This window comes from Camarhynchus parvulus, chromosome 5 (genome assembly GCF_901933205.1).
Source record: "Camarhynchus parvulus chromosome 5, STF_HiC, whole genome shotgun sequence".
NCBI classification, from domain to species: domain Eukaryota; kingdom Metazoa; phylum Chordata; class Aves; order Passeriformes; family Thraupidae; genus Camarhynchus; species Camarhynchus parvulus.
The window spans coordinates 25,855,230-25,882,437 of NC_044575.1; the positions used below are offsets into that span (position 1 = coordinate 25,855,230).

The 27,208-nt window shown below is 35.1% G+C and overlaps 1 protein-coding gene across 4 annotated transcripts in view; it reads right to left on the reverse strand.

Moving 5' to 3' along the window:
• The window catches only part of TTBK2 (tau tubulin kinase 2), an 81,160-nt gene that overhangs the window by 14,424 nt on the left and 39,528 nt on the right, over positions 1 to 27,208 (reverse strand). For 3 of the 4 annotated variants that reach the window (XM_030948794.1, XM_030948793.1, XM_030948792.1), the window contains 8 exons: positions 20,001 to 20,066; positions 19,344 to 19,436; positions 18,233 to 18,358; positions 15,228 to 15,385; positions 14,059 to 14,275; positions 12,452 to 12,663; positions 10,679 to 11,279; positions 5,264 to 5,512 (listed from right to left, as the gene is read on the reverse strand). In XM_030948794.1, coding sequence (XP_030804654.1) covers positions 5,264 to 5,512; positions 10,679 to 11,279; positions 12,452 to 12,663; positions 14,059 to 14,275; positions 15,228 to 15,385; positions 18,233 to 18,358; positions 19,344 to 19,436; positions 20,001 to 20,066 — 1,722 coding nt within the window. The remainder of the gene's footprint in view (positions 1 to 5,263; positions 5,513 to 10,678; positions 11,280 to 12,451; positions 12,664 to 14,058; positions 14,276 to 15,227; positions 15,386 to 18,232; positions 18,359 to 19,343; positions 19,437 to 20,000; positions 20,067 to 27,208) is intronic. The other variant, XM_030948795.1, reaches the window with a different exon arrangement.

The following is a 27,208-nucleotide window of genomic DNA, read 5'->3' on the forward strand; positions in this document are numbered from 1 at the left end:
CATTTGTAGGAACTGCTGGGCCTCAGGACACCATTTTTTAATAAAAACTCACATGTGGCAGGCCCTAATCCTAGACTAAAGAGAAGTAACATATTAAGAGGCATATGTTGCTCTCCACAGCTCTTCAGATATATTATTTCTTCTATAATGTTAATTTTGGCATTGATTTACATGGAGGTTGTGAGAAATGGGAAGAGGGTGGAATAAAATGCAGAGCTATAAATGGACAACTGTGTTTCCAAATTGTCTAATGTGATAGGTAGCTTTTGAGGATAAAGAACATAGAGATCCGTGTGTACAATCTTTCTCGAAGGCTTATTAGCCATGGCTTAACTTTTGAATTCTTTAAACAGCTTCACTTTTCAGTTATTCCTACACCACTTACCAGACAAAATCAGATTTTTTAAAATTTTGGTTTTTGTTCTAACATAAAGCTATATCCTACACAGGGCAAATACTGATTGTTCTAAAAATAGTAATTTGATTCCCTTTAGAGAATGACTGTGACTGTTAAAGAGTGACTAATTAATTTGGTAACATGACTAAAACAGGTACTCATTCAATCTGAAACTACTTCTATATAATGCATAAACCAATTGAAGAACATTCTTGAAATTTACTGCTGAAATTGAAAGCAGAAGCACTTATAGACTATTATTTCATAACACTCACAAAATACTCCTGTGATAATGCTATTAAAATGGTCAGTATTGTAGTATTTTTCTTGAGTTCCAAAGAAATGGTTCTTTTTAAAGAAAGCATTGATTTGCCTCAATGCACAGTTCAGAAGTGTGAATTTTTTTCCCTGTAATTACAGTTGCACTAGAATCATATCTGATTTTAATAATAGAATACAATTATTTTAAGAAATAAATACATCTAAATTAAAGATTATCTTCTGGATGATACTGTAGACAGTATGTAGACTTATCTACAGGTGCAACATTAATTATATTAATTAGATCTATTATAACTTAATTACAGGAGAAACAATCATTAGTCATTATGTCCTGAGCTGTAACCACCTATTTATTTCAAGATGATTATAGTATGAAGTGTCATCATGGAAACAATTGTTGACACCAGAGTTGATCAGCTCTCCATGGGAAATCCAACAGACCACTTAGCTTTCCTGAAACATCTTTACTTATTTTATGCTAATGAAATTATGATGTTAGAAAAAGGTAATAAATCACACGTGTTTTGGATAGGATTCTTATTTTAAAAGAATAATTAAAAAAAAAAGATAACTTCAAAGACAGACAAGAATAACTGCAACTTGTGATTACAAATTCTTGGAATCATAAAAGCATTGCTGATGCCAGAAACACAAACATGTAAAACAATTATAACTTTTTGTATGTTTGGGGTTTTTTGACTCAGTGTATGCAGATGCTATTACCACTGCTCAGTCCAGACCTTCATCACTTTTCTACTGCTTCTAGTAGAGAAACCTGCAGAAGCAGAATGGCCAAAATGGTTCTATCACTACAAATGGAAATCTTCTCTACTGCAACACAGTATTCGGGAAAAATTAAGTCATTTATCCTGACTGCTTGTCCTCAAATCTTAATGACTTAATTTACAATGTGGAAAGTTTCCGTTGGAAGAATTTAACATGCTGTACTATTTAATTCTTCTTTACACCAAAGGCAGATGAGAAAAAAGTATGCCTGAAGAATTTCCTTCAAACAGTAGACTGCTCTGAAAAGGCAGCATTTAGATTTCTATGTATCAACCAATTTCCTCTGACACTTGGATAAAAGTAAAAAATAAAAATTTTTACTTGTTTGCATTAGAAAGAGTGTATAGAAGAAAATTCTTCTAGAAACATCATTATCAATATAAAATCCAGTTGCTTAAAAGAACGGGAGTAAGCCAGGGTAAATTTATTGAAAAATTAATAGTTATTAACAATTACCCTGTCATGAATGAGATGGTAAACATCTGCACATTTTCCCTACTTAACAAAATCAAATCTCTGTGTATCAAACAGTTCTCATAGCTACAAGCTGGACTAACTCCTTGCATTTCTGCCTTGAATGAAACAGGGAAGAACCTAACTTAAACCTCATGCTGACTCCATATATCTTCCATCAGGATAGGTAACAAGAGGCATAACAATTCTGTAAAATCTGAAATTGGAACCTATTTTCTACAGACAAACTTAATTTCTCAGCTCAGATCAGCATATTATTTCTCATCTTGGATATGAGTATGAAAGTGATGGCTTGCATTTCCACATCTTCTTGTGTGGAAAGATTTCAGAGCATTTTGTAACTAATTATATAGTATTATATAGTATACAATTACAATTATAAAGTATATAATTAAAAAATAATTTTTAAATGTTCCAGTAAGGTAGAAATATGTGAATTTTAAGACAGGAAATATTTGCATAAGTGCCAACTAATTCTAATTTCTTAACCTGAGAGACACAGATTAGCCTTCCTACCACAATGAATAACCATAAAATAATTAAATTTAAATTAGCCTTCCAGCACATACCTGATTAAGCACACTGAAAAAAGAAAATACACCTGAATGACAGACAACACTGGAATCCACCTTTGTTAAGGGCTGTATCATATTATAGAGCAGCCAGTTTAGAAGTATTCTAGATTGCTGCCGTGGCTAGAAGAGGTGTTCACTATCTCATTGGAGAATTAGAGAAACCAGAGATAAAAATCTGCACTCACTGATTTTGATTGTTTCTTAAGACACAGCTGCACATTTAGCACTACAACTACTTAAGCAGTATCTTCCCACACAGCCCTGGCCAGTAGTTGCTGCATTCATGTCACCTTTACCATTGACCTCGCACAACACCCAGTGCAGCTCTCTAAACGAGCAGAGAACCCATCTAGTCGGAAAAATTGCAGAAAGAAAGAAAAATGTTAGGTTTCAAGAGCGTTTGCTGTACAATTTGACCATGCTGTAGATGAGAAGAATACCAATAGCACTCCAGACACACTTTTCAGACCCAAGTACAAAGAATTCATCAGGTTTTTTTTGGGAGCTCTAATGCTGCCACACTCTTTTCTTTATGCTGCAAGTTGAGTAACTGAGAGCTGAAGCAAAACACTCCAATTCTCTTTCATAATTTATGTATGGCAAGATAGGAGTCCTCTATTGAGCAAATACAGACCAAGCTACATCTGCACTAATGTGTAGAAAATATACAGAGATTTCATGACCTCCTCTATCTGATACCAAAGTACAGGAAGATAGGTTAGAGCTCCTAAACCCTCATTCATCAAAAATCTGGAAAGAAAGTCGCTTTGCTTGATTTCAGAAACAAAGATATCATTTCTTATTTTTTTAATACATGAAACTAAATTCAACAGTACAGATCCCTGACCTCTGCAATTCATTAGTTATGAATGCTGAACCAAATTGCAGACAGCAGGAAAGACATGAAAATATATTCAGTATCAAATATTTGTACAGATTAGCATGAATGACATTAAAAATCTTTTAAATATTTAAAATATGTCAAAAGGGGAAGCACTTGCAGAAGTTTTTGAATTCTTCAGTGAGCCATAAAGTATATGAGGCATTCATTGTTGGAATGAACTAAACAATCACATGCTTGCAGTTTCCATAGAAAATAAAAAACTGATCATTCTTAACACAGTTAAGACTTTCAAATCACAGCTCAAAAAGCAACACAGTGGTCAAGCACTTACCAGGTAAAAGGAAAAAAGCAGCTTAATGTTCATTCCACTGAGCAGCAGCACCTGGCACAGTGCCAGATCTTCTTCACATGACAAAGTACATCACTTTGCAGCCCTTATGAATATTGCAGCTGTATTTACTTTTTGGGTACTAAGGAAGCCAGAGAAGATCCTCTGTGCCAACTTGCTTTTTCTGAGCATTGTGCACATTTTACTAAGTTTGCTAATTATACCCGCAATAGATTCTGATTGAAAAACTTAAATTGTAGCTATAGGGACCAAAAAAAAAAAAAATCAAAAAAAATCCCAACAACCAGAAATTAAGGTCATCTTGCATCCTAGGATACAAACCAATGCCAAAAAATACTGAAGCTTAACTCCTAATGAGTTATTTTCTCCTAGGTCCCTTTCCGTAATCAGTATGTCAGCCATCATGAAGATGTGGTATTTTGGCATCCCGTCAAGTTCATAATCATGAACATCGGGGAGCTACTGTTTGTTTTTATACATCAAACACAAAGGGTTTTTTTTATATTCAGCTAAAAAACAGTCAGGATTTTGCCTTGTTATCACATACCAATGGTCCTACAAAATTTTGAAAGTAACTAAGATCAATGAATTACTTTTAATATCAATGCTCCTGTTCATTCTTCCCTGAGAAAAGAAAAACTGTAATATAGAACTTTTTATACTGAAAAATACATTGGAAATGAAAGGCAAGACAAAGTATAATCCAAATGAAACATTAATGGTAAAATGATGATGATATGTTAGTCTTATGCATTAATGCTATGTCATACTGCTTTACCCAACAATGCAAACTCACACTACTTAGCAGATCTCAATATTTTTGTGATACAAAAATTATTTTTGTAATACAAAAATTACACTTATCTTCAATAATGACTGAAAGCCTTCATCTTTCATATTGAAATGAAACTGGATAATACAAAATGACAAAAAGTCCCTGTTCTTTAGTGGCATTTTCATTACCTGTGACCCCTGATAATTGCCATCTTTATTTTATATACTGTAAGCAAGGGAAAATTTTATTATTTGCTAATTTCCAAAGAAATAATCTGACTATTTCTAGACCCCTTTTTGTCACATTAAAATCATTTAGGACAGTCAAAATTTTAATATGTGCTCCCAGTTTGAAATTCAGCTAGTACTGTGATTATAGGAATCCATTATTCTTAGCTTTAAATTAAGGAAAAAAATTTTTTTTCTAGATTTTATAATCCTATCTTTTTTCAAAAGAAAATCTCTGAGGAAGTGAATCTGTCTTCTAGAACATCCAAAGATGCTTTGTGCTCCAGATCTTAACCTGAATAACAGCTCCTTAAATATTCCCCTCTTATAATTGGGACAGTATTATCTTCCTCACAGAATATTCCCAACTCTATTCCTGGAAAAGATCCATTCTTATTCCCCAACTTGATTTTTCAAAACATTTTTAGGATGCTGTGTATAGCAGTATGACTAGCATATGCCTACCACCAGACTGTGCAGAGCAACTGAAAACGTTAAACGTTACAGATGACTGCTACAACGCAGTCACTTCTATGAAGTCAAGGCTTATTCACCTGCTCAGGTTGTGCTTTTGAGATGCGAATGACAGGGGGGAGCTTGCTGCCACAGGGAATGACAGGAAGCTGCCTACGGCCAGTTGAGCGGCAGGAGGAGGAGTGGCTCTCAGCTGACTGACTCCTGGGTAGAGCAGCCTCCCTCAGAGGGTCCGAGTGGATGGATAGATAGGCTATAGGGCTCATGGTGCGGAGGATGGGACTTGAAATTCTTGGAGTGGAGAAATGCAGCATATGACATGAGTTGAGCTGTGAGAACAACATGGCGGGGAAGAAAATAAGGTTGAATGTATTTTAATAATCCTTGTTTATGTCTCGCCTATATGCATTCCCTCAAAAACCATATTCACAACTCCCTAGGAGGCTGAAAGGTCATAATTTAAGAGGTGTCTTAAGTCTAATCTTCACATTTTCCACCATCCATTTTCAAAAATCCAGTATCAAAATCAAGAGTAATTATCATTTCCCTAGCTGGACTCTTCATTCACTCAGTCTTAGAATCATAGAATCATTTAGGTTGGAAAATAAAATCAGATTCTTTAAGTCCAACCTCTGCAACTATAATAACTGGTCAGTAACAATCTAGGGCTTGTAGGGCTTTAAATTTAATAAACTAACAGAGTCTGTTTCAAGGACATTGTGTACATCAGTTGATAACTGGCTAGTTGATCACTGGCTGATCCTTTCAAACACTTAGCACATCTGCACAACATCATATCTGTCTCTGAGATTACTACCTTTATAGCATATACACCCTTTGGAGGCTTTACAGTTGTGCCAATAGTAGCATACATTAAGAACTACGCCTGACAGGATTAATCAGTAAGGTTAATACTAAACAATTCTGACAAAATTTCCCAAATATGGGACCAAACTAGGAGGATTCACTGGCCTGGAGAATCAAGGAACAACTGCTTCATCTTGAACTACATTAATTAAAGCATTTAGATAAGAGGTAAGAAAAAAGAATAGGAACTGTAAACTCTTCCAAACTATTAATTTTAGACAAAGTACATTTTTAAATTGCTTATTGATGATTCTAATAAACCTATAGCTTTGATACACAAAGCTAAAATCCACTGCTTTTTTGCAAGACCTTTTCCAGTATTGAATAAATATCTGATGGTGACACACTTAAATACCTGTAAATGAGATTGCTATACATAGTTTGCAATTCTTTGTTCCAATTACAGTTAAAGAAAACCATGAAGAGTAGAGATAAGGAAATTTTCTGCAAGCTTCATACTTCATGAAGCTGACTTTTTGTTTCATACCACTGCAATTCTAACCTATATCCTTTGGAGAGCAAGCGCATCTAGCAAGCATTTCTGTTTCTATGAAAAAAGTATCTTTTAATTGTGTCAATACTAAAGCTTCAGTTCCCACAATGCATAGCTGACTTGCAACTGGAAAAAAAAGTATTTCCAGTGTCTCATAAAAGCAGCAAATGAGGAGACAAGATGCATGAAAATTTAATTACTTACAACTCAGAAATAAATAGATATTTAAGAGCAAGCTTTTGATAAAATACAACCTTGACATACAAAATTTCCATTTCAGCAATATTTCTAAATAACAAAAATAAATAGATTCACACAGTAAACCCTCTTTTATAACACACACACACACATATATATATACCTCTACATAAATTTGTGTTGTCAGCCAAGCGGGATCAAAGCAAACTGTTGTTTAATTTAAACCGAAAATGAAGATGGAAAGAGCTGTTACATGTTTAATTACTTCAAATCCATTATTTCTTATTTACTGAAATATCTGTTTGATAAATATATGTTGCAAGGTTTTGTGCAAGCACTGTATGGAGTTCTTTGCAATTCAATACACACAGAAAATTAATGAGGCTGTGGATCCATAACACACAAAGTCCAGCTCTAGCCTGTTAGTACCAGGTGTAGGAAAAGAAAACTAGAGCTGTATGATGCAAAGTGCTGCTCCAGTATAAATTCACTATTAGTGTAGATCAGCTCAAATTCTCTTGACAAATTACCTTCATACCAGTAGATATTACAGCAAATCACACACTGTCTGTCCTGCAGCCAAAGCTAACATAAAGTTATTAGTAAAGCATAAACTCAGCATGTATACCCTTAGCACACTCTGAGTATTCAACGTGTATGTGATCATGTGCCCATAACTAAGCCAGATTAAACTGGTCTTTGCTGGTAGCACATAGAATCTGTATTGCAACTGGAAGGCCAAGACTGATAACATAAAAAATGCCTCTCTTACCTGCAGGCCTTTTTTCATAATAGACAGCATAATTTGATGTGATTCTTTATGCCTGAGACCTTCTCATCCCCAAGCCAATAACTTACACATTTTTCTCTCTTATTTTTTGTAGTTCAAGTCTCCTTTCTTAACTGGTGCAACTTTACATTTTTAATAGAATTCTGGTGCTGTGTATAACAGGTGAGAAGTGATATTATCAACAATTGCAGGAAGTCCACATACACAAACAATTTCAGGAAGAATATTTATCTACAAATGGAAGGACTGTAGACCAGAAATTTCTTTCCTCCAGAAGAAACTAAAACTGTGTGTGAGTGTATGAAATATTAGTTTCTCATACAGAAACATCCATACTAGTAGTTATTAAAACAGTGAGCAATAAAGCTCTGAAAGAAATGAAGAACAAAGAAGAATCACCAAAGTAAAAAGGAAATATTCAAAAAAAGACTTGACTTATGATAGAAAAAACTATTTTATGCATTCACCACTGAAGTAATTGCTTGCGTATTTAACAAACCTATCAAAATAAGCCCAAAAAGCAAAACCATACTTTCTTCTAAGTGACAGTGAAGCAGGTCAGTAGAATATATATACCCATATGGGAGGTATATTCATAAGCATGATGATCATGAATGCTGGCATCTCCTAGAGTTTCAAGCTGTCTGAAATGAGTGACTATTTCAGTAATTATAAGTTTCTAAACTACTACAATTTCAACATCTATTTTAACCCCTTTTAGTAACACACATTTGATTTATAGTCCTAAAATTAACATTCTTGGATCCAAGCCTACTATTAGTAACTGGTGCAATAGAATTAAATCAGCAGAAAAGTAAAGTATGACCTTTGCCTATTATTTTTATTGCCAGGAAGGTGCTACCTAGAAAAAAATACTAAAGAACAAGAACATCTTATGCACTACCAAGGACCACATTGAAAAAACAGTTTCAGGGTAAGTACTCTGAGAAAGAAAGAAAAGGATTCTACCAAACAGCTCCCTGAGGTCACCAGGACCTTTGAACAGAGAGAATGGCAGGAAGAAGAGGCATATACACGCACTTGCTCCCAGTGAAGTGACAAGAACACTCACCTATAAGAACTAGGTTCTAGTACCCATCATAGAGAATATTAAAGTATCCTTTATGAAGTGGAATACATCAATGAAGGCCAAAAAGAAAAACTCACCCTGAAATAGCCTCTTAGGCTTTGTGTGGCTTTCAAGGGCTAATGAGGTTAGATGGAACACTACCCCAAATTGCCATCACAGTTGGAGTAGACACAATGTAGAGGCACACTCTGTTCCTAGCTACTAAACTGGCTAAGTAATTTCTATTTTCTTTATTCTCAGGTCAGTTTATATTTTCTATTGTACATCATTCACCTTTGCAACACCAAGTTTCTTCCTGCCATTCATCTTGCACTCACAATACTACTTGCCCTTCCAGCATAACAAACTATATTAATTTCCCCCTTTTTTGATGTAATGACAAATGTTACTTATCTCCCTGCAAAGTCAGAGTAAAATATAATTTCACTCAAGTTTCTGCTTTAGCCAGTATTTCTTCCAGTGCATTTTATAGTAATTAACTTTGTTTGCAACCATTTCTGCTCCCATGTTCTGAAGCTTCTTCTTTTCAGACAAAGATATTGTCCATTTTTTGCACTGCAGTACGTAATATTCGCACCACCTCTACTTTTAGTTTAAAGTAAAACAGCTATTTCCCCCAAAAGAGCCACATTTGTATAAAGTGTACAATTGTATAGTGCATTTATTAGAAAATTACAAGCTGTTTTTAAGGGCTCTTGAAATAAAGACACTTGATAATTAGCATTTTTTACAGGACCGAGTGCCACTTTTTCTTGTTTGTTTTACTAAAACTGACCTTCAAATACAAAAACCAAACAACTTAAAAATTTAAAATAATTTTTCACCTTTAAAGGTTTCTAACCATCAAAAATTCTTTCAGGCATCTAATATTTCAAACTAAATCTCAAAAATCTGTGGTTTAACACAGTTCTATATTTTCTAATACACAAAACAAATATTCTATAAACTACATAATTTAAAGTGTGATGTCCAAATATGTCTTATGAAAAATATGATCTTGCCTTTTCCATGAGAATCTAGGCATAGTTGAAATTTTACTGTGCTGCTATAGTAAATTACATTGAGTAGTTCATTTTCACTATAAAGGATATTCCACACCTGATAATAAATGACTAGTTGGTGACAAGCTTCTTTTTCTAATGAGCTGGCAGTAACTTTCACAAAAAGTGGTGATACAAGAAGAAAAAATATAGCCAGGTTTCTTGGCTCAAGGGAACTTAAAAGAATTGACCTTTAGATCATAGATGTCACAATATCTACTTTAAAAAGGGGAGAAAAAAAACCATGAGGTGATTCCTAGCACTTAACCATTAATCTCACTTACTCCTTAAGTAAAGGCAAAGAAGTCTCTGTTTAGAAACAGTGACAGGAGAAAAAATTAAATGTTCAAAAACTGTGCAACAGAGAATTCTTCATAGAAGATGGAAAAAGAAAAACAAGGATATGCGACAAAAGCAAAGCAATCTGTTTTGGCAAAAAATATAGGAGTAAAGTAGGAGTTGCAAAAGTATTTTAGAAGTGAAAAGCATCAACACTTTATAAAAGGCAACAAGTTGTTTGTATAAGGGAACATTAGAAATTTCTGAAGTAACAGGAAGAAACAAAGTGAATTCCAGAAGCAAACACTGCAGGAATCATAGTGAGACGCGAGAGCAAGTAACTGTTTCTTTAATTTCAGCCACTTATGTTTTTCCTGGAGCACATGAAACACTGTAGCACAGTATTTTACATATTCAATTGCAATTTTATGTTTAAGTACTGCAAACATAATAAATATGTGTTTGCATGTGTTTGCATGTGTGTCTCTCACTGATTAGGAGCTTCTTTAGATACACAGATATATAGATAGATAACTCTTTGTTAAATGTGGCCAGTTTTGTGGATCACACCTGCAGAACAATTAGCACTTCCATGGGTGACTGCAAGCAGCTGTGTAACAGAATACGGAAGATCAGCCTTCAAGAATCAAGTCCCATACCTGCTGAAACTAGGAATTTCTGCTACACCCCCTTTACCACTTCCTCTTACAATTCTGAATGAAGAAGAGGTTTTCTTACCGGAGTGAGTGCTCCTTCTGCTTGAGCTTCCATAGGACTTGTAGGGGTAGCTGCAAGAAGCTGTCCTGCAGCTCCAGACAGAAGTTCCAGTTTATCTGTAAGCTGTTCAGATGCAGCAGGATGACATTCCATGTCGAGAACAAACTCCACACCTGAAGTTTGATTCTTGGCATGGACATTGTTTCCTGCCCAACCGCCCTCTTTGGACTGCTCTTCTGGAAGGGACTCCTCTAGAACTTGTAGTACCTCTGGCTCTTCATCTGAGGGACTTCCATTCATTTTGTGCCCTAAAGCCTCATTTGTCCTGAAGTCCTGCAAGTCCCGTTCCTTATCTATTATCACCCATTCCTTAGAATCAACCTCCTGCCTGCAGGAGCTTAGGTTAACAGCTACAAATCCATTGCTTATAATACCATCAGCATGGTCAGGAGAATTAGCTGACACAGGCTTTGAAGCATCTGGAAGATACTCTTCATCGTAGTGCCAAACATGGTCCGTGCGGGCAGTCGCGGGAGCAGGAAGAGATGTTTTCTGAGAAAGAGGAGGAACAGCAGCAACAGGAGTCTCTGCCACTTTCAAGTCTTTCTGCTTCTTCTCCAAACTTAGAGAAAAGAAGTTAATATCTGAATTAGTTAAGAATTAATTAAATCATTTAAGTTACATTTGAGTGTTTTCAGAAGAAGAAAATTAGGTTTATATAAAAATTTGTTGTCATATTCTAGAACAGCCTACAATGGTTCAAAGACCCACAATTTGAGACAAATAAGTATAATGTCAAGTAAATATGGATGGTCTTAGAAATGTACATTTTAAATTTTAGTTGTAATGCATCACATTGTATTATAAATATAATTACCAGAAAGGAGAATTGTGAGAGAAAAAAACTCAGACGTGAAGTTACCACAAATTTCCAGTGTACTTAATTTGTTACAAAGCAGAGACTCAAAGAGGAACAGAAGAAACAGATGACTCCTGCAGCAGTTATTATATGCTTTCAAGAAGAATGTTATTTATTGCTTTGATTGATTCCTTACTTATGTTTTGCATAATTTGCTTCATGAAACAAATTCAAATTCCTAGCTCCCCTATGAAGTATTCAGGAAGATTTTGCCACTGTCATCACCCCAGCTCTCTTCTATTGTCCCCACTCAGCCTCTGCCTTTCAGTCAGATTTCACTGTGTCCCTCTCCCCTTATTCTTTCTAGACACAGGCAAACTGAATCCATTTTCATATATCTGTCTCTTCTCTACCTTCAAATTATATTTTAAGTTCTCTGTCTTCCACCAAGATTTTTTTATGTTGGTGTAAAACGTTTGGACATAACTAAGCCTGCTGCATGCAGGTAGATTTCTAACTTCTTCACTCCACTTCCTGTAAACTTCCCTTCTCATGTCATATAGCCTAATCTCATGCTACCTCTATTGAGCACCTGATGTCAACTTTCTTATTCAGGATGATTTGTACAGACTGTCAAGAGCATGCCACCGAAGAAAATCTTAGTGAATACTAGGGTTACAACCACTAAGTCTTGAAATAAAAAAATCCCAGGTGTTGGAGTCCAACTTCAACCGTATTCAAGCAGTAATCATTTTCTAAAGTAGCTAACAAGTAGTGGAATCCATTAATTGAGCAATATTATGAAAAATACTTTGCAGTAACTTGCATAAGCATACTCAACAGCTCCATTCCTGCTCTTCACACAGTACAGATAACAGTATCCTAATCACATATCCTTAAAAGATCCTAGCAAAATGATAACATAATTTCTTTACCAGGTCTCAAGAAACTTATCAGTGTCAGGCTTAGACTCCAAGGTCATACGCTTCTCCAGTTCAAAGCTGTGAATGGAGCGCAACTTTCGCACCAGTGGAACATCTCTGTCTAACTGGGTGGTCTCTGAGCGAACTCGAATTGGAGAACCAAGACTTGGGGCATTTAGCATTCCATTCCCTGGTCCATGGCTGTTTTCTTCCTCTGTGGCAGCCTGTGCAAAATGTAAAGTAAAAATGTAACTCGCTAGGAGTGGCAAAACAAGAGGAAGACAAGGTACTACATGGTAAAGACCCCCAAAGTTTTTAGAATGTGAAAAGCCAATTTGTATTTGGAATGGTCCTTAAGTTCATGCCATAGTTAAGTTATGAGTTTAGATATACTCTTCAGCACACATATACAGCAGACAAAATACCGGCAATATATTGGTTCTGGGTAAGTCTGAGAACAGGAGTATCAAAGACACAGCAATACAGTTACATTTACTCTGATACTTCAAACCCATCTCTGATATTTTCTTCAGTAATAGTCTGAAACCTAGCATTTGGTAGCATTTTTGGTCTGCTTTACAGTCAAGTGCTCTTATTAAAGAGAAGCTAGCTTCCAGGCTGTCTTTCTGATTCTCTGGAGCATGTAACACTGTTATACACTAAATCTACTAAATATTTCTGTGACTTTAACCTATGTTTTAACCCAACTGCATTCTATCTTAATAATGACTGAACATGATTTAGAATAATAACTGAACATGATTTAAATCATGATCATCCTTGGTTTCTACAGGTGTAACAGAAAGTACCTTTGTTTGAACTAGAACAATCTCCTTTCTCTCTCTTTGGTAAAAACAAACAAACAAACAAGCACATTTGAAAGCAGGCACCATGCCTTGGTCTTTCTCACAATACATCTGTTTTCATAGCAAATAATGAGTAACAGCTTCAAAACTAGACAGCCCTCCTACATAAAGAACATTTTAGTAGCAGATCTGTTTTCATGTCGAAAATACTGTTATATTAAGAAAGAGGCAATATATGTCCAAGTATGAAACACAGTGATTGTGAGTAAGGAAGACAGGAACCAATTCTCAGCAATCACTTCTGAAAATAAAGCAGTATTCTCTTCTAAAGACCAGCCAATGAACTTCTGAATCAGTACAAAGGTATCACATCTTATGGAGACAAAACCACCAAGTGAATTAAATGGATACTGCCATTCACACTGATGATTTGTTGACTGGAGAACATTAAAATCTTTTTTTGCACATTTCGAATCTAGCTTCTACACATGCAAGATGCAGGAAAATTGCTTTGATTTCACTCAGTGAGCAGGAATGAAGATCATGTGTGAAGAAAACAAATAGGAGTAAACTACAGAGTCTCAAATTATCAGCAAGCTATTAATAATAAAGACCTGATAAAGTGACACAAGGCTCAAAAATCTGTCTGCTTTTTTCAGTATATAAAATGTGTTATCTCTACCATAAATCATTTTCTTAGGTCATTCTGGCTAATCAGTATAAGTACAACTGCCTTATTAATTATATCTTATGTGCACTACAAGAACATGATGCTGTTCAAAGATGGTCTTCACAATACAGATTTGAAAGTACCTTACAGATCCCCAGTTTTATTTTGTTTCTGTTTGCATCCATTTCTTCCCAAACATCTTTTTCCTGAGGACGCTGATGTCCAGGGGATCCAGGTATTTTCTCTGGTGATACACCAACAGGAATAACATTCTCTCCATCACTGAGCTGTTCATCAGGGAATACTTCATCTGTATTTTCCCGCAGCAAATCTCCTGGGATAGGAGTGGCATTGGCAATTCTACAAAAGTAGTTTAAAAAAAAAAATCAGAAAATTAAAAATTTTTATACTCTCATGTGTTTACAGAAATTATTTTCTATTTTAAAAGAAAGAAACAAGCAAAAACTTACAAAGAAAATCACGTTTCTGCAGAAAAATAAATCTTGGAAATTATTTAATATAACACCTCCAGCTTCCTGGCTTTCACAATTTATTTAATTTAGGTACATAACAAAATATGCAAATAAAAAAATACTATCACATAGAAGTTGTTTATTTGAATGTTTGTGAAGCCAATTCTGAGAAAATTTGCTACAGATCATGTCCAGGCTTAACTTCTCTCCTGATTCTTCTCTATGTATTCTTCTATTCAAAAAAATTAATGGCCCCCATAAACACTTCTTCCATTCATCCATAAACACCTCTTATATTCTTCAGTCCCCTGAGATGAGTATGGGTACTATTGAACATCACATCTTGTCCAATTTACTTCATTGCAGAATGTCTCATACAACATATTAAATATTATTTCAAACACAACCAAAATCTACTTCCAAATTTCTCATAAAGATCCAGTCATTTTTCAAACTCATAAAGGAAATTGCAGCTAGAATTTTATTTCAAGATTACAGAAAACAATGGGTTTATTTCCAGGCAGTTAAATTTCCAGGCACTTAAACTCAGGACACATTATTTAGTTTCACAAAATACAATTTAGCAAAGGATGGATGAGCAAATTTACATGCAATTTCCTGGAGTACTATTTTTATTGCTGTAATTTTAGGACTGCAGTGCTGATCTTTCAGGATAGTATAAACTGGAACCCTAAAAAAGGAAATACTTCAAATGCTCCTAAACCTCCCTTCCTCTATGCATTCAAACTCCTGCAGCAAAAACCTGTATTATGGAGATAATTTCCCTTTGGTAGGAAGCCCCTCTGTGGCTGCCACTGAAGAGACCACACGGTGCATACCCAATTGCAGCCGGCGTAAGACGAGTGTGCAACTGAGGGGTGGTTGAAGTTGTTGTTGTTGTCAGAGAACCATCAGTTCCACTCTTCTCCCAGTCAAAAGGGTCACTTTCAATAACCCCAAATGTTTTCATGCTGTTGTCAAACACAGACATGAGAAGCTGAAAATAAAGAAAAAAATTAATAAGCTTGATTTTGTCTAAGAGACCAAGTAATTAAGAAATATCCTCCTGTAATACTGAAAACAACATTAAAGAGTTTTTTCTATTAAACACTTCTCATTTTTTCAAGATTTTGAGGCCAAAACATATAAAATTACATTTTATTGAAACGGAAAAAAAATCCACCCACATCTGTGTTTTTAAGAGGCATGAGACAAAGATACACCATAGACTTGAGCAGAAAGACAGAAATACACAGAGAACCATAACTACATTGCTGCAGAATACCATACAATGGCTCTCTAGCACAGGAAGAGAAAATACTACATTTGGTAACACCATGAAACCTAGGAAATGAATGAGATGTAGGAAAGGATACTGATCTGCTAATTCATACCTTTCTGTATTAAGAACCATAAATCGTTTACTTCATATAATGCTGACATTTATACTATATAAATGTCTAAGTGTTCAATTCCCATTTTATGCTATGAAAAAGCCTTTAGTAAATTTGTGACCATGACAGAGAAAAAAATGGCATCACTTTCCTCTCTCTGTGAAATAAACTTTGTCTCATTCTAGTAGCTTATGGGAAGTCTGTGTCCATATTATTCTCTTACTCTGTAGCATTTTTAAGGTTTTTTTTTCCCTAGAAGCTAAAAATCTGGGGTTTCTTCCAATCCAGGATGCTGAAAATTCTTCCACACTCTCCTTTGCCATACCCTTTGGCAACTTGAAATAGATGGAAAGTTTGGATCATTTCTCTTGTATAGAGTGGTCTCACCCATGTAATTTTTAGTCTCAAGAACTTTCTGTGTGCCACCTGTCCCAGTCATTTCTGTAATCCTACTGAAGAGCACAAAGCCATAGTTCACTCTGTCCCTTATGTACTGTGTTTAATTCTTCTCCTCCTCTAAACATTAAGTACTATCTCTGAAGTAATTTTTAAAGTAATTCTCTTTTAAATCTTTTCAACAATTTCTGCTATAAGCCAAATGCAAACTCAAATGCTTATTGATATCAGGAGGCTGAGGCACTGTATGCACAAATACCTGAAAAAAATAAACATCTGATATTGCCAAATCAAACACGGCTTCTTGACCTGGTGATAAACATTTCAGACTACAAACTCTTCAAAGCAGGGATATACATACATTCTTGTTCCAGTGCCCACCCAGAAATACAAGGAATATAAAAGGTAGGAATAACACCACTGCAAACACAAGTTAAGAGAGACCAGAATTTAAAAGAGCGTTCTCACTGCTCTAAATAAAACCACCCTGTTCTGATCTAAAGCATATGAGCAAGACTGTATTGTAAGGCTCAGGCTGTAGCTATACATCTGCAAATGTTCCATGAATAGGATTGTAAATTACTGGGCTCGCTCTATCATGGAAAAACTCTGTCCTGGTATCTTGTTAATTGCTGAGTGTATGTGCTGTGTTAGATACAAACAGACCACAGAAAAGGATTTACAGAAATATTTCTGTCTATATGCTTTATCATTCAGATTCTGCAATGTAAAATGTATTTAGCAGTCTATAACCATAGGAAAAAAATCTGATACATCTTTATAACTAGGCACACAAAACATCGAAAATTTTTTCCTCACTTAATTGTAAACTATAGGATAAATTTCATGGAAATTTGTAATGGAGAAGAGGAAAAAAAATCAACGTATTTATTATTCAGCAATACTGAATATTTTTTGTATTTGTAATACTTTTTTTTAACATTCAAATTTTTTCACAAAAATTTTATTTATTTGTTTTGCAAATATGCAGAATCATATACCAGTAGATTTAGAGAAATCCACTTACAACAGGAAATCAGTTATTCCTTGAGATTTTCAGCTCTTATTTCAATTCCTATATATCTTGATTTCTTTGTTCTACCAAGCAAAGTAGAGAAGTTGCTCTCATTAAAGTTACAATACCAGAATTAGTCAGATTTATTTATTCAGTTGAACCAATTACACTTGAACACCAACAGAAACTCATTCCTTCTGATTTCGCTGATTTAGGGAGTTGAACAAAGGCACAGAGGCAGACAGGTCCTGCAAGTGGGAAGCAGGAATGCATGTTTCTGGGAGCCAGAAGGAAGGCACACAGGGATAGCTTGCCATGGTGTGCAGTTTGATCAGTACAACTTCTCACAGTGTGTGAGGCTGAAAAAAAGTCAAGTCTTTCCCTCTCTGCTTTTCCTGAGCACTCCTCCTCTGCTTTCCACAAACTGGGAAAAAGTTCTACATTTATTTATTGTTTAATCATAGGTCAACACTGAGTGAGTTAAGACACATTCTACAGCATATGCTCTCAGCACATACCACCTTACCACTGAGCAGAGGCTGCCCATTTCAGCAGGCAATACTCTCTTAAACAAAGAAAAATGACTGGTCTTCCGTGATCTCGATACATAATACCTGAGTTTTGAAAACACACCATGAGTGTATGTTGTGCTCTAGCTGTAGGTGCTGAGTTCCAGACTTTGGAAAACTGCCAGAATGACAATCCCTGAAAGAACAATCTGATCAATTAACTTACGGAGCGCGTACTAGAGGCTGTGATAGTAGGATAGCTCCCAACCCTAACAGAATACTGACTGAAAAACAGGTGTCAATTGTTCTTAGAAACTTTAAGGAAAGCCTTACACTTCCCAAATGTAAAAAAATAACATGTTTGAACCACAGAGTTTCTGTGGCACTAAATGGTCATTAAATTAACTTTGTGGTGCACAAACCATAATAACTATCAAGATTACACAATGAAATCAAAGTAAATTGAAGATGAAACAACATAAAATTCTCTTCTTTATAAAACAGAAAGACAAAATAGTACAAGTCTTTACCTGGTAATCAGGCTTTGTGAAGTAATCCAGATTAGAAATGTGATCCAGAAAAATGCTGAATTCTTGGGGAAGATGTTTCAACATAAGTCTGTGTTCATACCTTTCTTTAATGGAGCCCACTTGCTCCTAGGAGTAAGTAACAACAAACATTGGCACATCTTCCTTCTCTGTTACAACATACTCATGTTCTCTGTTACAGCCATTGAATACACTACTAGCCAGAGAGACAGGCCACTACATTACACTGAATGGTAGTGAGAAAGGCCATTCTACACCTGATACCAAGACAGGAGATTCTATAGGTTTTGGCCTCAGTACACTTGCAAAATAACGCACAAACTTCAAATTCAATATGAAAAGCCATTTAGTTTTCTACTGTGTTTGTGTTGTCTGTGTTTGAATGCTGACTGATACGACGAGCTGTCACTAAACACTCCAACCCTTCCTATGTATGTATGTTTTAAAGGTTTAAATGTCTTGTTGCATCATGTCAAGCTCAGTCACTTTTTAGTGTATATTCAGTCATGTAAGATGCGCAAATCCAAACCAAAAAGGAGATGCTACCTATACACCACACTGTTATCTACCAATACATAAACCACATCAGAGAGTAACCCGGTTTCAGTATGATTTCAAAAGAGGTTGCAAGAAGCAATAACAGGTTGATTAGATATTGTTTCTTTGCATATTTCACCTGTGACATATGATTAAAGCACTACTGCATATTACCCAATCCACTTTCGTTCACCAGCCAATAAGAAATACCTATTTCACAAATAATCAAAACAAGTTAGACATTTTAAGCGTGTGATAGCTGAAATAAAGTACTCAAGTAGTAAAAGGAATAATGAAGTAAGTGGCAAATATACACTTACTTCTGCCCTTACAATAATTTCAATCTATAAGTATAACCTCCTTTCTTCCTAGAACACTTAGTAAGAATTTATTGCTTTTTATACCATGACACTAGTCACAAGAACTAACACTAGAAAACACTGGAAAATGTAATGTTAAAATTATTTAATGATTCTAAGAGGAATCTTTATCACAGCATTTCCCTGGAATCCAGAAGTAAACCTTCCTTTTGCTCTGGTTTCACCTTCAGCTTTACCTTATCTTTTATTTTTCTCCAAGGCAGCTGCCCAACCACAAATTCCACCAGCATGTAGAAGAGAGACCAGAGGTCATCATGCCGACCCATTTCCTGTAAAAGGAAGTATTATTTTAAAGCATATTACAAATACCTAAACAAATGGGAAGATAAGTTCTTTACTGCTCAAAACTTAAATTATTATAAAAAATTTAATATAACCTATGCTGCAAAACAAGTTAATTAAATCCAGTAGCTATTTTAAGGAGAAACATACAAGTAAATGTCCACAGAAGACAGAGAGAAATACAATAAAAGTTGAACATGTTAAAATAACACAGCAAATCTCTGTTTATTCAGATTTCTTTAGAGTATGATGTTAAGACAATATACTGGGCATTATGTACCTCATAAAACTCAGTAGCTTCACTTTTTTAACTTATTAACTTGCAATACAATTGAACACCAAAGATAAGTATTAGAATCACTATTATTTGTACAAGAACTTTTTTATCCTCAACAACTGTAAATTACATTATCCTTTCACAAAATCTATAGCTGTTAATTTCTACGTAATAAAAGCACAGATAAGAATACAAAAAAGGAAATTAATAGTAACTGTGTTACTGACTGCTTCCAGCTGCATGAGATCGTTTCGGTCCAGATTGTGATACTCACTCTGTTTCTATGTGCGTTGATTGATGCGTATCGTACTGTTCCTCGAAAACCAGCAACAGCTCGTGGCTGCCAGAGAACAGGAAAGAGATTCATTGTCAGAAATAAACCCTCTGACTACTGAACTTGGCATCTACAAAGTGAGTACAGAGCCACAACATATCTTGTTTGAAATTTTATTTTGGTTTACTGCGCTGCTACAAGTTCTCAGTGGAAATTCAAGTGGGCACTAACTGGCTGACCAATAAATAGCAAAGGCTGCATTAGAGACACCAATTTAAAATATTTATTTCTTTCAGTTTCTGAAAAGCAGCATTCCTTCTCTGATACTCTAGATATCTTGTGATCTTAAGTCAATTGATGTTTTATAATCAGAGAATGTATTTTCCCATCCTTCTTTTATTCAAATAAAAGTATTACAGAAGGAATTATATAATTTATGACAGTCATAATTGGTAGATATTTAATTTTTTTTAAAATCAAACTGTGATATTATTACTTTGCCTAAGAGAGATATCCAATCCATGCTACCCCCTCAATTAATCATTATATATAGACAAAACTGCCAGGACTATTAAATTTGCTTTCTTTTATGTAGTCTTATCTTCCCAATAAATAGTTCTTTTTGTTTCCTCTAACAATGAACATAAGAAGCTTGAATTATCTACCCCACCTCTGACTTGTACTTAGAGAGGTATTGGCGATTTGTCTGGTCTCCCAAGACTCATGACAATTCTTAAGATTTTTTTTTTTTAATTTGCACAATACATTGAAAAGACAACCACAATACATAATTGATACCTTATTAAGATAAAACATTTCCACCAACAAATGCTATACAGAGGTATCATTTAAATAAATCAAGGGCTGCCATTACCATCAATAAATCTAATGATTGAATCCAGCAAGATTGTGCAGCAACATCTTTACAAAAGGATTAAACAGCCCATATAATCAATATCTGCTAGAGTAGTACAATGAGAGCTGAACCAGTGTTAGTTAAGGCAGAGAATATTTTATAGGATGTTCTTAACATGAAGAGGAACTCAGATGATATTCCACAGATCTTAGACTTAGCATGTCATCATACAATTTAAATGGTGCTCAGAACACATTTCATGTTCAAGCAGGACAGACTCAACTGTCTGCCTGCCTTATTTTTAATTCTACATCATATTCCACACTGAACATTACCCCTGAAACATTTCACTGTAGTTGCAGGAATTTCACAGTACCATGCAATTAGAAAAAGAATAGCTCAAAATGCTTTGGAACTGCTAAATTTCAGCAGAAACAATTTTTTTTAAAAAGCACCTGAATCTCCTTAGTAGTTCTGCAGGTTGGTAAATCATCCAACTAAAGGTAATATAGCTTCACTACCAAGACAATGAAAATACAGATAAATTTCAAAAAAATATGTAGTTTAATGAATAGTATTTTCTCAGGAGGGCACTGAGAGCTTAACTTTAAAATAGTTGCAAATACAAATTCCATAAATCTCAAGAGCATATAGTTTCAGAAATGAAACCAAATGTTTGCTGTCTTTTGCCTCTGGCATAAATGTTAAAAAGGAAGGATTATATTCAGTTTTACTTAGTTAAGTATTTCTGTTCTTCTGATAATAATGGAAAATACGAAACCAAGGATGAAATGCCACTTTCATTTCTAGCATCACGACTTCAATTTCTACTTGATAACTAAGACAAATATGCTTCAGTTGCTGGACAAATCAAGAAAAAAAGACTAAGAAATTTCATATGATAACTAAATTATCCCACTCAGTTTACAAAAACTAAAAATCTGACCTATTCCACTTCTGTCCTGGGGAAGAAATGTCCATATGAGGAAATTCATTGTGTACCAATTCAAATGTTTTTGAATGTTAAAGTCACAGCCATCCTTATCTGCCCTAACATGATTTCAATTATCTGAGAATCACCTGCATGGGAAGGAAAAAAAAAAAGAATGAATACTGTTTCTCTCTATGAGCTTATCATGAAGTAAATTCTGAATTCTTTATTCCAGTAAGGGCATCTAAAACTTTTCACTGTCCCTTGCCTTAAAGTATCATTTCTATAATCAGAAGTAAAAGCATATGTCACTCCATTCTATTTCAAGAAGCAATAAAATACCTTTAGTAATGCAGCTGGTCGCTATTCAATAGCAGTATTACAATGCCACACAACAATAATAAAATAATTCTATCATGTCTCTCTTGACATGAGTGATGTTCTGTAGGTCAAATCAAGTTTGCCCAATTCAGAACAGAACTTACAGACTTCTGAGCGTTTGCATAACTTCTGAAACCGTTTCAGAAATTTTCATGCATCTCACAACATTTCATGTAGCCAAAGAAAAATAATAAATCCTTAAAATTTAAGTTAAAAAATATTTTGAAGATACATGCAGATGAATTAAGCAGATCCAGAGACTACAATGAATTTTTCTACTTATAAAGGTACTTTTAAAATGTAACATCAGTTTTCTTTGGAGACGTTGCTGCCCTGGAAACACTTGGCAATGTCTCAGATAATCTGCATGCAGGAAATTAGCAGTTCCTAGCAAAGTGAACTATTTCCACTAAGCACACAGCTTTCAGACTCCTGGCAGACGGTATGCTTACAAACCTATGAATGTTGCTTTTTTGGAGTGGCTGTGGAGGAGGAAAATCACCCCCCTTAGCTCAGTTCAGTGTCTCTAGATAAATGCTCTGGGTTTATTGCTTGAGGCAATATTGGAAAGGTTACACAGAACAAAAAAGTTAATTTATTACTGCAGTCACAGAAACTAGAAAATCAACATGAAAAAAAAATCAATACTGGTTCTTTACATTTTATCTGAGACACACCATGGTTCTCGCAATCAATCAGGCCATGACTGAGTATTCCCAAGTGTCTATCTTTTGCACTGAGAAGTCAGCAGTGCTGCCTCTAGAGTAGGGTTCAAAAGCCATAAGGGTTGGGTACAGAAGCAGCCACCTACATTATCCCTATTTTCCTTTGCTAAAGGTAGAATTCTCCTTTTTTATCTTTTCCCTCGGAAAAGATAATTTCTTAGTTCAAATTCCACCAGAAATCTATTTCCATGATTGGAACCACATACAGTTTCAATTCTTTGAAACCTTTTTTCATAGCTTCAACAATTCATATTCCAATCCTCCCCTTTTTGAACATATCGACTTTGCAGTCTAATGTAATGCCTAGCACATGTTAGCACCAGTTTAGAACAAGTGAAAATTTCAGGGATCACTTGAGTAAGGAAAGATCAAGCAGCTGAAATACAATTGCCATTACAATATATTATAGTTCTTAATTGATTTTCACTGTATATAAGCTCTTCAAACCCACACTTTCAGCTCTATCTTAAAATCCACATCAGAAACTAATAACTGAGTACATGCACTTAGAACTTTTCATCAACCCATCTCCTGCTAGTTGTTGGTATGACACATTACTTGGCCTCAGATATACCTAAACAAATGCTGTGATTTCCAGAAACTCACTGCAGCTGTCTGATCCTATGCTACCTAGTTCCAGCAGAAGCTGAGTATTGAGGTAAGTTAACAACTAACAATAGAATTAAATTTCATTATTGTGAGTTCTAATAGATATGTGACAAATGAAAATTTATCTCCTACTGCATGTGCTATAAAGAGCAATGCCATCTCTAAGACAGCAGTATTTGATACACAAAACATCTCCTGAGCTACTCAGTTTTCAGTCTGGAGTACTCAGCCAAAATGATGCATGAGCTAAAGACTACAGTCACTCCAAAGCTGATTTATGAGCAGACAAAAAGTCTGGTGGGCTGAAGAGGGTAACAACCTACTAATGTCTGTCACAAACCTAAACTTACTGCAGTGAAAAATCACACAGGATAAGTCTGCCACATGTATGTTTGCTTTGCTCCCTGGAATCTTTCTTCTTTCTTTTATTCCAGGAGCTGAAGCAGAGATTACTGTAAGAAGAAGACTATATAAACCAGCTATGCACTGGCAAATAATTTCCCCACAGAGCAGAATATTGTTTTATTTATCTCTGTAAGTAAAAATTTTACAGTTGTTCTGCACTTAGAAGATTGGAGACCTTATTTTTTTATGTTTTGTAGTTATTTTTTATGTTTTGTACATATAAAATTTATTATTTATAATGATAATATCATATATTAAAGAGTTTCATAAATCCAGAAGTAGACTGTTTGAGTAGTAGGCTTATTTCAGCTATGGATGGAAAGCAAAAAGTCTCAAGGAAGCTAATGTACATACATGTACCTTCTTTCCAACTCTCTTCCCTATCCCACAGGGGCAGGAGGCGGGTGGGGGAAATGAGCAAGAAGCTTTGTGGTACTTGGTAGCCAGCTGAGAGTAGACCATAACAATAAAATAACACATTTTCTTCCTTTTAAATGATTCAAAGTATTTTTTCATAACTCAGCAGAGAATTTAGCCCACAACTCAGAAAGAACTGGAAACCAGAGTTTCTGGTTTGATTTTCATTTGCTTCTATTTTCACCAGAAAACAAATTTTACTTGACCAAACCATCTGCCTTTCCACCACAATAGCTTTTAATTTCAAACAAATAGGACAGCTCTCAAAGACTTTCAGTTCCTGCAAATTTAATGAAAATTGGTGATTAAAGACAGAACCCAAATTAGTACACTGACACAGAGACAGACAGTTAAAATTCAATTAAAATGGCTCACATCCATCTTAAGAGACACCAATCAGCTGGTCAACCAGCATTAGTTTTAGATGGCATGTAAATACAAGCCTAGTCCCAAAGGTGCAACTAGGTACTGATCAGAAAGGTAACTCTAGTATGAAGCTGAAAATACTAAGAAAGTTGGAGGGCATAAGGGAAGCAGTGCACAAAAGAATAGAAAAACTGCAGGTTTCATGATTAATAGAATAATTTCTTTCAAAACTAAGATCAAATATCACTAGAAAAATTATTTCTTTGGTTTTTTATAAGGCTGTTACAGCCCATTCCCCTGAGCAGCTATTAGCTATACAGAAAATAAAGGAACTGCTGAATCAGAATATAGAACAGCTATAAGCACCTTTCAGAATGGCAAATTTAAATTTCTATAGTTAAATTGTTTAATGATTGTTTGGATATGATACCAGTGCTCTGCACACAACAGAAAAGGAGAAAAAAAATAAACAATATACCCTAACAAAGTATTCTCTCATCGTAATTTTTCATATCTCAGCTATTAATCAAACTGTTTCTTCAGGCAGGATATCATGTATTTGGTTTTATTTTTCACCCCAAAACTCCAAACTCCAGGTCATAAAGAATCTTCCTCTCAAATATAACCACACTCGTTTTCCTGAAGTTTTTTGTTTAACTATTTAATTCCAAGATTATTCCACTGAGGTGTTACAAAACAATGTCACATGACATCAAATTCGTATATCCATTCAGCTTTTGTCACCAAGTCGATTGATAATGCTCTTTTTTCATCTTTTGCATTAATTCACCACCTGCATTTTTCACCTTGTATTACCACACACAAGACACCAGGTGTCTGTCTCAGTAACACTGATTTACTTCATTAAGTTGTCAGTAATACAACCAAACTTGCAAGGATCACGCTCAGTGGATGCTGAAAATGCTACTTATATATACTACTATATATACACTGTATATACATATATAGCTACTATATATACACTATAAGCTTGTGCCCTTACTCATCTCCTTCTATGTCCTTGCATGACGTTTTAGCACACAGTAATTAATGTTACACTGGCAGGTGTAACACTGCTGTATCATTACAGCTGTACAGGCCTGTCACTGGTAGGTGTTATTACAGCTATGCATTACTTTAAAAACCCTTGAAACCCAACAGTCTAACAATTACTTTAATCTCTCTATTGAAAATAGTGTCTCCATCAACCTTACCAAACTAACTCCTATCTCTTCCCTATAAAAGCATTACTAATTCAGAAATGGAACCTCAAATGACTGTCATAATTTTTTCAACTCATGCATACTGCTTATAAATCAACATTATTCAAATAAATACAAAGATGTGCACATTAAATTTTTTTAATTTTTTTGTTTATGATTTCTTGCTCATTCTATGCCTTTCTGCCAATTTATAGAGAATTCAGTACAAATGTACTGCGTATTTTTAATGCTTTACAATCCCAGCTGTTGCATCTTCACATGAAGTGCTGAAGAGAAGTAGAAAGGCTGTTAAGAAGGCTGCTTTCAAAATACATGGTTAAAATACCTGTCCTATATCTGCAGAAAGTTGGTAACAATGAAAAATTTGACATAGTTTTGCTTTGTTAGGAACAAATTCTTTTCTCAGAGGGTGGTGAAGCACTGGAACTGGTTGTCCAGAGAGGCTGCAGATGCCCCATCACTGGAAGTATTCAAGGCCAGGTTGGGGACGCCTTGAGCAACCTGGTCTAGGCAAGGGACTGGGAACCAGGTGATCTTTAAGGTCCCTTTCAACCCAAACCATTGTACAATTCTATGTGTTCAGTGCTTCTTCTCACTACTTTATGCCTTTGTTAAACAAACAATGAAGAAACTAATTAAAAAAATTATTTTGGGATTGCCCAGTTACAGACATTTGATCCTAGGAATAATGTCAAATTTCAGCACATACAACTCTTTGCTTTGTAGCATTGGTGCAGAGGTGTCAGATACATCACACATAGCTTCCATGAAGTTGAGGAGGAAAAGTAACTTTTTGTCACTATCTTGTTCCAAACAATTATGTTGCAAGCTAATTGTGTATTCACTTTAAGAGACAACTTAGAAAAAGTCCCCTTTGAAGAATATCAATGTGTAAAAGCCTCAGTGAACTATTACACAGAAACTTATTAACACGTTTTTCAAAAAGCTCTGAGGAAAATGAAAAATATTTCAAGAGGAAAAATAAATACTCTGTTCCTTGTTTAGGTGTACACATGTAATCCTCAGCTAATCGTATCCCTCTGTAATGTACTGTTCAGCACTGAGAGAGGCCATTACTGAGAAGAGATAACATAAGGTAGATGCCAGCAACGAAATGCTTCTCAACAAGATGAAAGAGCAACTGAACAGTGCATTTAACAAAATGACATGCACCATTACCCTGCAGCACAGCATTTTCAACAGTTTTGGTCAGGTATGGAAGAGAGGCCTGTTTAGAACAGTGGACATATTTGAGCTAATTATTTTTTATAGTCATGATACCATGCCCTAAGATA